At 40.2% G+C, this 13856-nt stretch overlaps 1 protein-coding gene across 1 annotated transcript in view; it reads right to left on the reverse strand.

The window, feature by feature from the left end:
* The window catches only part of LOC114551245 (interphotoreceptor matrix proteoglycan 2), a 34522-nt gene extending 22019 nt beyond the window's left edge, over window positions 1-12503 (reverse strand). The window contains exons 1-2 of the mRNA XM_028572416.1: window positions 10627-12503; window positions 5811-5972 (exon numbers count right to left, since the gene is read on the reverse strand). Coding sequence (XP_028428217.1) covers window positions 5811-5972; window positions 10627-12312 — 1848 coding nt within the window. The 5' untranslated portion in view covers window positions 12313-12503. The remainder of the gene's footprint in view (window positions 1-5810; window positions 5973-10626) is intronic.
* Between the last annotated feature and the right edge of the window lie 1353 nt (window positions 12504-13856).

Genomic DNA, 13856 nt, shown 5'->3' on the forward strand with positions numbered 1-13856 from the left:
CTTTAGAACTCTTCAAATAGTTTCAGATCCTTTAGAACTCTTCACATAGTTTCAGATCCTTTAGAACTCTTCAAATAGTTTCAGATCCTTTAGAACTCTTCACATAGTTTCAGATCCTTTACAACTCTTCACATAGTTTCAGATCCTTTACAACTCTTCACATAGTTTCAGATCCTTTACAACTCTTCACATAGTTTCAGATCCTTTAGAACTCTTCACATTATTTCAGATCCTCTAGAACTTTCACATAGTTTCAGATCCTCTTAACTCTTCACATAGTTTCAGATCCTTTTAACTCTTCACATAGTTTCAGATCCTCTAAGAACTCTTCACATAGTTTTTAAGATCCTCTAGACCTCTTCAAATAGTTTCAGATCCTTTAGAACTCTTCAAATAGTTTCAGATCCTCTTTCTTCACATAGTTTCAGATCCTCTAGAACTCTTCAGATAGTTTCAGATCCTTTAGAACTTTCACATAGTTTTTAGATCCTCTAGAACTCTTCACATATTTCAGATCCTTTAGGGCTCTTCAAGAGTTTCAGATTCTAGAACTCTTTAATAGTTTCAGATCCTTTGGGGCTCTTCAAGATTATTTATTGGGGCTTTTAAGATTATTTATGGGGCATTTTAAGATTATTTATGGGGCTTTTTAAGATTATTTATGGGGCATTTTAAGATTATTTATGGGGCTTTTTAAGATTATTTATGGGGCTTTTTAAGATTATTTATGGGGCATTTTAAGATTATTTATGGGGCTTTTTAAGATTATTTATGGGGCATTTTAAGATTATTTATGGGGCATTTTAAGATTATTTATGGGGCATTTTAAGATTATTTATGGGGCTTTTTAAGATTATTTATGGGGCTTTTTAAGATTATTTATGGGCTTTTTAAGATTATTTATGGGGCTTTTTAAGATTATTCATGGGGCATTTTAAGATTATTTATGGGGCTTTTTAAGATTATTTATGGGGCTTATTTATGGGGCATTTTAAGATTATTTATGGGGCATTTTAAGATTATTTATGGGGCATTTTAAGATTATTTATGGGGCTTTTTAAGATTATTTATGGGCTTTTTAAGATTATTTATGGGGCTTTTTAAGATTATTTATGGGGCATTTTAAGATTATTTATGGGGCATTTTAAGATTATTTATGGGGCATTTTAAGATTATTTATGGGGCATTTTAAGATTATATATGGGGCTTTTTAAGATTATTTATGGGCATTTTAAGATTATTTTTACCTGGGCATTTTAAGATTATTTATGGGGCTTTTTAACCTCTATTTATGGGGCTTTTAAGATTATTTATGGGCTTTTAAGATTATTTATGGGGCATTTAAGATTTTTAATTTTATGGGGCTTTTTTTCAAGATTTTTATAGGGCTTTTTGTTATTTTTTGGGCATTTTAAGATTATTTATCAGGGCTTTTTTATTATTTTTGTCTTTTTAAAGTTATGGGTTCAGCATTTTTCTCTTATTTATGGGGCATTTTAAAGATTATTTATGGGGCTTTTTAAGATTATTTATGGTGCATTTTAAGATTATTTATGGGGCTTTTTAAGATTATTTATGGGGGAGCACCCGAGATTTTTATGGTGCATTTTCCAGATTATTTATGGGGCATTTTAAGATTATTTATGGGGCATTTTAAGATTATTTATAGGGCATTTTAAGATTATTTATGGGGCAATTTAAGATTATTTATGGTGCATTTTAAGATTATTTATGGGGCTTTTTAAGATTATTTATGGGGCTTTTCAAGATTATTTATGGGGCATTTTAAGATTATTTATTGGACTTTTTTAGGCCTTTATTGAGAGGACAGCTGAAGACATGAAAGGACAAGGAGAGACAGAGAGGGAGGGATGACAAGCAGCAAAGGGCCACAGGTCGGAGTCAAACCTGCAATCACACACACGTTGAGGAACAAACCTCTTTATACACACACATCACACATCATTTTTTACCAACTGACACTAACACACAGCCCACTCTGTTGCTTTTTTAATGTTTATGCAGACTTTTTTTCAACATTTTTGTAGACTATTTTTGTTACTTTTTTGTCCCATTTTGCAGACTTTTTTTCAGACTTTCTATTTTTTATCTATTTTTTGTCTTGAGTGAGTAAAGTTCTGGAGTTCAGCACCATTTCTCTGTGTTCCTGCAGAGGAGCTTGTGTAGTTTCTCTCCACCTCCCCTCATTAAAGCCTCCGAGCTCGTCACCCAGAACCATAAACTAACCCTCCCAACGTCAGCGCTGCTGGAGCACCGAGCTTTTCCTGGCATCGCCGGCTTTTTCCAGAGTGAGTCACGGTGAGTCCCCAAGGTTTCCAGCTCCGGTTCTGGCTCGGTGGCCCGGACTCTGGTCCATCTGCAGCTGGCACGGCTCGGGAAACTCAACGCCTGTACAGCGCGAAGGCCCTTAGAGCGCCAAATAACCTTTGGGAAGCCGAGCCAGAGAACCGAGTCGGCACTTTGTGGGAAAACCACACGCAGTTAAAGAGAGAGAGAGAGGACTGGATGTCATGGATACCAGTTTACCCTCAGTTAGATCACTACACACACACACACACACACACACACACACACACACACACACACACACACACACACACACAGAAATCACTACAGCTGAACGACATCATCACTCATCATTTTTTCCAAAATAACACCAGGACTGAAAAATATTCTCTGTACAATCTCTCCTAAACATCGTTGGCTGTGTGGGGGATAAAAGAGACACACACACACACACACACAGAGACACACACACACACACACACACACACACACACACACACACACACACACACACACACACACACACACACACACACACACACACACAGGGAGACACACACACACACACACACACACACACACACACACACACACACACACACACACAGACACACACACACACACACACACACACACACACAGAGAGAGACACACACACACAAAACACACACACACACACACACACACACACACACAGGGACAGACACACAGACACATACACACACACACACACACACACACACAGGGTACACACACACACACACACACACACACACACACACACAGACACACAGAAACACACACACACACACACACAGGGGACACACACACACACACACACACACACACACACACACACACAGAGGGACACACACACACACACACACACACACACACACACACACAGATGGAGACACACACACACACACACACACACACACACAGGGATAGAGACACACACACACACACACACACACACACACACACACAGGAGAGACACACAGACACACACACACACACACACACACAGATGGAGAGACACACTGACACACACACACACACAGATGGAGAGACACACAGACACACACACACACACACAGATGGAGAGACACACACACAAACACACACACACAGAGGGAGACACACACACACACACACTAACACACACACAGACACTAACACAGGGTACACACACACACACACACACACACACACACACACACACACACACACAAAGGTACACACACAAACACACACAGGGTACACACACACACACACACACACACACACACACACACACAGGGAGACACACACACAAAACACAACACACACACACACACACACACAGGGTACACACAAACACACACACACACACACACACACACACACACACACACACACACACAGGGTACACACACACACACACACACAGTAAACACACACACAGGGTACACACACAAACACACACAGTAAACACACACAGGTACACACACACACACACACACACACACACACACACACACACACAGAGGGAGACACACACACACTAAAACACACACACACACACTAACACAGGGTACACACACACACACAGGTACACACACAAACACACACACACAGTACACACACACACAAGGTACACACACACACACACACACAGGGTACACACACACACACACACAGTAAACACACACAGGGTACACACACAAACACACACACAGTAAACACACACAGGGTACACACACACACACACACACACACACACACACACACACACACACACACACACAGTACACACACACAGGGTACACACACACACACACTCACACACTAAAAGAGGGATTTTCAGACACACGTACAGTGACACAGCAAGAATTAACATTTTGACATTTAAAGGACTTCTCTGCAGGCCTATAGGAGGCTGCTCTCTCTCACACACACACACACACACACACACACACACACACACACACACACACACACACACACACACACACACACACACACACACACACACACACAGAGCGATCAAAGAGAACACATGCGTCAGCAGTGTGTGTAAAACATGGATTATTACAGTTAACCACAGAGTGAAAGTTGGCTTGAATATTCTCCGGTTCAGACCCAACATATGCTGCATTAATTACTAAAATGTTTGCACCATTATACTGCACAGACACACACACACACACACACACACACACACACACACACACACACACACACACACACACACACACACACACACACACACACACACACACACACACACACACACACACACACACACACACACACACAGACAGCCCAGTTATATGACAGAATAACTCTGTTTTCAGCAGTTTGTTTCTAACTGTTGAAGAGGGTCCAGAGCTAATAATCTGACTGATACACACAGATACACACACACACACAGATACACACATAGATACAGATACACACACAGATACACACATAGATACAGATACACACACAGATACACACATAGATACAGATACACACACAGATACACACACACACACAGATACAGATACACACACACAGACAGATACACACACAGATACAGATACACACATAGACACAGGGAGAGAGAGAGAGACACACACACACACACACAGGCATACACACAAACACACACAGACACACACACACACACACACAGGGAGAGAGAGACACACACACACACACACACACACACACACACACACAGGAGAGAGAGAGAGACACACACACACACACACACACACACACACACACAGGGAGAAAGAAACACACAGGAGAGAGACACACACACACACACACAGGGAGAGAGACACACACACAGGGAGAGACACACACACACACAGATACACACAGAGGGAGAGAGACACACAGAGGGAGAGAGACACACACAGGGAGAGAGACACACACACACACACACACACACACACACACACACACACACACAGAGAGAGAGACACACACACACACACACACACACACACAGAGGGAGAGAGACACACACAGAAACACACACAGGGAGAGACACACACACAGACACACAGGGAGAGACACACACACAGACACACAGGGAGAGAGACAGACACACACACAGACACACACACAGACACACACACACACACACACACACACACACACACACACACACACACACACACACACACACACACACACACACACACACACACACACACACACACACACAGGGACACCAGCCTGAGCCTCCATGAATGAATGAAAACATACGATGCGCGTTATCAAATCGGCTCCTAGCCGTGTACGTACTGCTGCAGCCAATCAGCAGCCAGACAGGATCTGGCTGCTGATTGGCTGCAGCAGTACAGGACGACTCCATCACCACCAACAGGCTTTCCTCTTCTATCAGACCACCGTCTGCTCTTTGAGACTTTGCTCTTCATTTTCGGGACCATTGGGGCAGGATTCAGCATTCGGGACTGTCCCAATGTTGTTGTTGTTGTTGTTGTTGTTGTTGTTTTTCTTACCCTGCGTGTGAACTGCCGGGCCAGATGTTGGTACTGGACACTGCTCGGGTCTCTCAGAGCATCGTTGTAAGTTTCTGATCGGAGTTTGATGCTCAGCTCCACCACCAGGTCCTTCAGGGGCCTCGGGGGCAACAGCAAGCTGTCGGAGATCTCGTTACCGATCTGAAACAGCAGCAAACACACACACACACACACAGTTATATGAGATAGTAACACACAGATATATAACACACAGATATATAACACACAGATATATAACACACAGATATATAACACACAGATATATAACACACAGATATATAACACACAGATATATAACACACAGATATATGAGTTAGGAATACACAGATATATAACACACAGATATATGAGTTAGGAATACACAGATATATAACACACAGATATATAAGACAGATATATGAGTTAGGAACACACAGATATATAACACACAGATATATAAGACAGATATATGAGTTAGGAACACACAGATATATAACACACAGATATATGAGTTAGGAACACACAGATATATAACACACAGATATATAAGTTATATGAAGGAACACAGATATATAAGACAGATATATGAGTTAGGAACACACAGATATATAACACACAGATATATGAGTTAGGAACACACAGATATATAACACACAGATATATGAGTTAGGAACACACAGATATATAACACACAGATATATGAGTTAGGAACACACAGATATATAACACACAGATATATAACACACAGATATATACACAGATATATAAGACACACAGATATATAAGATAGGAACACACAGATATAAACACACAGATATTTAACACAGATATATGAGTTAGGAACACACAGATATATAACACACAGATATATAACACAGATATATATGAGATAGATACACACAGATATATAACACACAGATATATTAGTAAGCAACACACAGATATATAACACACAGATATATAACACACAGATATATGAGTTAGGAACACACAGATATATAACACACAGATATATAACACACAGATATATAACACACAGATATATATAAACACACAGATATATAACACACAGATATATAACACACAGATATATGAGATAGGAACACACAGATATATAACACACAGATATATAACACACAGATATATAAGATATAGGAACACACAGATATATAACACACAGATATATAACACACAGATATATGAGTTAGGAACACACAGATATATAACACACAGATATATAACACACAGATATATGAGATAGGAACACACAGATATATAACAGACAGATATATAACACACAGATATATGAGATAGGAACACACAGATATATAACACACAGATATATAACACACAGATATATGAGTTAGGAACACAGATATATAACACACAGATATATAACACACAGATATATGAGTTAGGAACACACAGATATATAACACACAGATATATAACACACAGATATATAAGACAGATATATGAGTTAGGAACACACAGATATATAACACACAGATATATAACACACAGATATATAACACACAGATATATGAGATAGGAACACACAGATATATAACACACAGATATATAACACACAGATATATAACACACAGATATATGAGATAGGAACACACAGATATATAACAAACAGATATATAACACACAGATATATAACACACAGATATATGAGATAGGAACACACAGATATATAACAGACAGATATATAACACACAGATATATGAGATAGGAACACATAGATATATAACACACAGATATATAACACACAGATATATGAGTTAGGAACACAGATATATAACACACAGATATATAACACACAGATATATGAGTTAGGAACACACAGATATATAACACACAGATATATAACACACAGATATATAACACACAGATATATGACACACAGATATATGAGATAGGAACACACAGATATATAACAAACAGATATATAACACACAGATATATAACACACAGATATATAACACACAGATATATGACACACAGATATATGAGATAGGAACACACAGATATATAACAAACAGATATATAACACACAGATATATGAGATAGGAACACACAGATATATAACAAACAGATATATAACACACAGATATATAACACACAGATATATGAGATAGGAACACACAGATATATAACAGACAGATATATAACACACAGATATATGAGATAGGAACACATAGATATATAACACACAGATATATAACACACAGATATATGAGTTAGGAACACAGATATATAACACACAGATATATAACACACAGATATATGAGTTAGGAACACACAGATATATAACACACAGATATATAACACACAGATATATGACACACAGATATATGAGATAGGAACACACAGATATATAACAAACAGATATATAACACACAGATATATAACACACAGATATATGACACACAGATATATGAGTTAGGAACACACAGATATATAACACACAGATATATAACACACAGATATATGACACACAGATATATGAGATAGGAACACACAGATATATAACACACAGATATATAAGTTAGGAACACACAGATATATGAGATAGGAACACACAGGTATATAACACACAGATATATAAGTTAGGAATACACAGATATATAACACACAGATATATAAGTTAGGAATACACATATATTTGGCTTAAGTTTGCCCAAAAAAACACGTAAAAATCTTGGAAAAAGTGACAGAAACGTTGGAAACAACCCAGATATATAAGTTACAAACCCAGATATATACAGTCCCTGACAAAAGTCTTGTTGCTTGTGTACAAATTGACCTGAAGTGCCGCTGAAATATATTTCTAATCAAGATGTTTTTACAAGAAATGGCTCATTTTAATCCCAACAGCTTTAGTAATAATGTTTCAGTGCAAAACGAAACTGTCAAAAAGTATTCTAATATTCACAGCTTGGTAAAGCCCATTGAGTCAATTTTTGCAAAGACATAAGTGTTGTCGCCTTGTCATATGAGATTCACCTGTGACTAATAATGGATCAGTTAGGTCTCAGGTGTGTATAAAAACAACCCCAGTACACTAGACCTTCACATCAACTGCAACTAGACCTCTGCAAACAAGCCTAACACTCACCCTGAGACTAAAGTTTGGAATATCGAGAGGCTGAAGACCAGATCCACTGCTGATGTGGCAGACACCTTCAATGTGTCTCAGCGTCGAGTACAGAGGATAAAAAAAAAAACATTTGAAGACACTGGAGACGTTTTTGACGAGCCCAGGTCAGGCAGACCCCGCAAGACAACTGCTCGAAAGGACCGTTTGTTGGTTCGAAAATCCGAGGCCAGCCCATTTTCCACTGCAGCAGAGCTCCACGAGACCTGGTCACCTGAAGTCCCTGTGTCAACCAGAACAGTTTGTCGGATTCTGTCTCAAAATGGCCCCCGTGATCGAATCAGTGCCCAGAAGCCAGCACTAAACAAACGACAATTGAAAAACCGTGTGGCATTTGCCGAGGCCCACAGCCTGCTGAAAGGATGGATGCTGGAAAAGTGGAAGAAGGTGGATTTTTCAGATGAATCTTCTGTCGAATTACACCACAGTCGCCGCAAATATAGCAGGAGAGACCTACTGGAGAACGCATGGATCCGAGATTCACCCAGAAAACAGTGAAGTTTGGTGGCGGAAAAATCATGGTCTGGGGTTACATCCAGTACGGGGGTGTGCGAGAGATCTGCAGGGTGGAAGGCAACATAAATAGTCTAAAATACCTTGAAATCTTAGCTACCTCTTCTATTCCCAACAATAAAAGAGGCCAAATCCTGCAGCAGGATGGTGCTCCATCGCATACTTCCATCTCCACATCAAAGTTCCTCAAGGCTAAGAAGATCAAGATGCTCCAGGATTGGCCAGCCCAGTCACCAGACTTGGATCTCACAGCACCACTACTTAATTTGCTGACATATTTTTGTATTTGCAGTAAATTTGTTCAATTTCTGTATAGGCGACAACATTTTTGTCTTGCCAAAATTTGACCTGTCTTGATTAAATGATAAATCTTTTTTTAGTGAAACTAATTCATTTCAGTGCATTAAACATCATTTTGGGAGGGTTTTAGCTTTTCATATGAGCTATTTCTAACACCAATTGATTAATTAAAAATCAGATTAATAGCAGGTGTTTCTACAAAATAGATAAGCGACAAGACTTTTGTCAGGGACTGTAGGTGAATTTTGCCCAAAAAAACACCTAAAAATCTTTGGAAAAAATGTCAAAAAAAAAACATCACACAGATAGATATATAAGTAAGGAACACAGATATATAAGTAAGGAATACACAGATATATAAGTTAGAAACACAGACATTTGGGTTAGGTTTGCCCAAAAATACAAGTAAAAATCTTTTGAAAAAGTGACAAAAAAGTTGGAAACAACACACAGATATATGTTAGGAATACACAGATATATAAGTTAGGAATACACAGATATTTGGGTTAAGTTTGCCCAAAAACACATGGAAAAATCTTTGGAAAAAGTGACAAAAATGTTGGAAAAAAATGACAGAAAAGTTGGAAATATCACACAGATATATAAGTTACAAACACAGATATTTGGGTTAGAAACACAGATAATGACAAAAATGTTGGGAAAAAATGGAAAAAGTGACAAAAAAGTTCCAAAAAAGTGACAAAAAAGTTGGAAACAACACAGATATAGGAGTTAAAAACACACAGATATATAAGTTAGGCCTGCCCCAAAAAGTCAACGTCAAAACTGAACCAAACCGATAACCAGTTATTCTACAACTAATCCATATTTTCTTACCGAGTCATCCAAGCCAAAGTCGTTGTTTCCGAGCAGGTTGTCATCGGCTTCAAAAGGCGCCTTCGTTAGATCGGGGAAGTTTCCGTTGTTGTACTCCAACACGTACTTGGTCGTGGCGTCTGCGGCGACCTCGACCACCGTTTCTGGGGTGATTTCGGCCACGGACTCAGACGTGAGCGTTACGATTTCCTCTGGATTGTCTGGCTTTGGAACATCTGGGGAGAAACCCTTATCTTCCTCTGGGACAGCCAGGAAACTGTCCTCACTTTCTACATTTTCGGGAAACTCCGATATTTCACTCGGAGTCTCTGTGTCCTCTGGGATGAAAACAACTTCTACGAGTTCTTGCGTTGGTTCTTCTTTGAGTTCAGCTTCTTCGGCAGTTTTGTCTACAAGTTCTACTTTGTGTGCAGTTCCTTCTGTAGTTTCAGTCTCTTCTGCAGCTTCTACGAGTTCTTGCGTTGGTTCTTCTTTGAGTTCTGTCTCTTCAGGAGTTTCTTCTGCAGGTCCTTCTTGTTGCACAGCCCCTCCTGTAGGGTCTACTTCTACAGTTTCTTCTACAAGTTCAGCTTCTTGCGTTGGCTCTTCTATGAGTTCTGTCTCTTCAGGAGATTCTTTTATAAGTTCTGGTTCTTGCGTTGGCTCTCCTATGAGTCCTGTCTCTTCAGGAAATTCTTCTGCAGGTCCTTCTTGTTGTGCAGCCCCTCCTGTAGGGTCTACTTCTACAAGTTCTGGTTCTTGTGCAGTTTCCGTTACGTCTGCTCCTTCTATCTCTCCAGGTTCTGAAGGTTCCTCCGGCAATTCTGGACCTTCAGCTGGTTCTCCTGTAGCCTCAATTGTTCCTCCTTTTGTAGTGTCATCAATTGTCTTCACTGGTCCTTCTTCTATCGTAGCTTCATCTGGTTCTTCTGGTCTACCCTCTTGGGTAACGGTTGCCTCCTCTGTTTCTTGGGGTAGTTTTTCGTCTTCTGCCACTGTGACATCTTCGGTTTCAACTGCTAAGTCTTCTTCAGCCTCAATTACATCTGTCTTTGCTGTTATCACCTCAGTGGACTCCATTTCAGTCGTATCATCTTCTACATCTGGTGGCATTTCCTCCGTGTCTCCATCCCCGTAGTCTTGTAAGATGACGACGACAGGCTCAGAAGTAACCTCAGACATTAGTGTTGGTGTGTCTTCTGCCCCAACGTCTTCACTAACATCTGATGCTATCTCGTCTGTTGGCGTCAGAATCGAGGCCTGGGAAGGAGCCTCTGTTGTCATGTCAGAGACAGATTCTAGTTCTGGAGTCACATTTATAAATATTTCTTCTTCTTCTTCTGAATCTGTAATCAGAAATACAGTTGGAGTTGCATCCATGCCGACTTTGGTTTCATTTTGTCTTTCTTCTGCAACGGCCTCGGGTTCTTCGAAACTTTCTGCCTCAACTAATTCTGGATCATCTGTTGTTTGTTCCTCAAAAGTCAAGGCTACTGCTGGGGTGATATCTAAAAATTTGTCTGGAATTTCTTCAACTTTTGCACCCTCAACAACCGCGACACTTGTGTCTGGGGTATGCTCCGTTACGACTGGCTCCGGGGATAATTCCTGCCCTAATTCTTCCAGTGTGGCAGCTTCTGTAGCCGGTTCTGACGGAGGGTCTGTAGGAGCCACAATAGTAGCTTCTGTGAGGAATTCTTCGGCCATGATTTCCGAGGGTGGCTCCTCACCTTGTGGGGTAACTTCTTTAACCACTTCAGAGTCAGGTACATCCAGATCCAGAATGATTTCATCTTCCCCTACAGCCTCTTCTGGGGCAGTTTTCTCTTCCCCAACTTCTTCAACAGTCACAACAAAGGGTTTGTGGGTGAAAGAGTCTGAAACCTTTGTGGAAACATCCACTATAAAAGGTGTTTCTGAAGTTAATTCGCCTCCAGATTTCTGGATGTCTTCGGTGTCTTCGGGCAAGGAAACATCCGCAGGCTCTGAAGTCAAATCCCCACGAATCTCAGCCAAAGATGTTGTTTGAACAGACCCTTCGGTTGCCAAGAGCAGAGGCGTCCAAGCAGTGACGTCAAAGCCCGTTGGAAGATCATCTCGGTCGGTCGGGATTGCATCTTCCTCTGTAAAATGACAACAGATAAAAAAAGACACAATTAGGAAGACGGAAAGTAAATGCAGAAATATACGGAAATATTAAACATTTCTTGTGCTCTGCATGGAGCTCTGTCGTATCAGCGGTAGTTTGTGGTTCAGTTACCCGAGAATAGGTGACTGTGAGCCGGATACAGAGCACCGCGAGCTGCCGATCGTTTCAACGGACATTACGGTTAAGTTTAGGTGACAAACAGTGAAAGTCATGTGGCGACGACAGTTTATGCACCAAAACGATTGGTTATGTTTAGGAGAAAGATCGTAGTTTGGGTTAAAACAACTCCCAGGGAACACAGCCTATTTTTAATATATTTTTATTGGGAAATAAATACAATAGCTTCAATCTTATTGAGCCTAGTGCTTCCAAAATCACTCCACATATCTAGGGCCTCCCTATCAACATACCGCACCCGCTAATTATTGAAAAGTTGGCTCACCCTATTTATAATATGGAAAAGCTGGCTCAGCCTATTTTTAATGATTTTTGATCTGATAAAAAATGCAATAACTTCACTGTTTTTGAGCCCAGTGCTTCTAAAGGTATTCCACACATCTAGGCTCTCCCTATCAACGTACTACACCTGCAAGTTTGGCAAAATCTTGAAAGTCTTTTTTCTTCCCCAGGAGGCGAACTCTGCTCCCTGGTTTGAAGGTCCTGTGGTAATGAGTTTTGACCCAAACATCACCAACGACCTCTTCCCTACGAGGCCCACAGCGCTCTTATACAGCAGCAGTCAATGTGGTGCAAACAGCAATAAATACATGGAATGCTTACAAATTACAGTGCTTAACTTTTCGTAGCATTTCAAATGTATGGTTCATGAGAACAAGCTGCTTATAGTAACGGTTCTTGGTGTGGATGACCCTTATAGACAGATGACAGCTCCACGTTGGTATCAATACAAACGGCTACAAAACTGAGTGTCTTCACCTGTTCATGGTGGACAGTGGAGTGGAGTATTTTAACAGTTAGTACTTTTACTGCAGTAATCTAAATACTTCTTCCACACAAGCATGCACGCACTCTTTTACAGTAGGACACAAGGCTCAAGGGCCAAATCTGGCCCGTCGCAGGTTCTGATCTGGCCCGCATTTAG

This window comes from Perca flavescens, chromosome 24, assembly GCF_004354835.1.
Source record: "Perca flavescens isolate YP-PL-M2 chromosome 24, PFLA_1.0, whole genome shotgun sequence".
Lineage (NCBI taxonomy): Eukaryota > Metazoa > Chordata > Actinopteri > Perciformes > Percidae > Perca > Perca flavescens.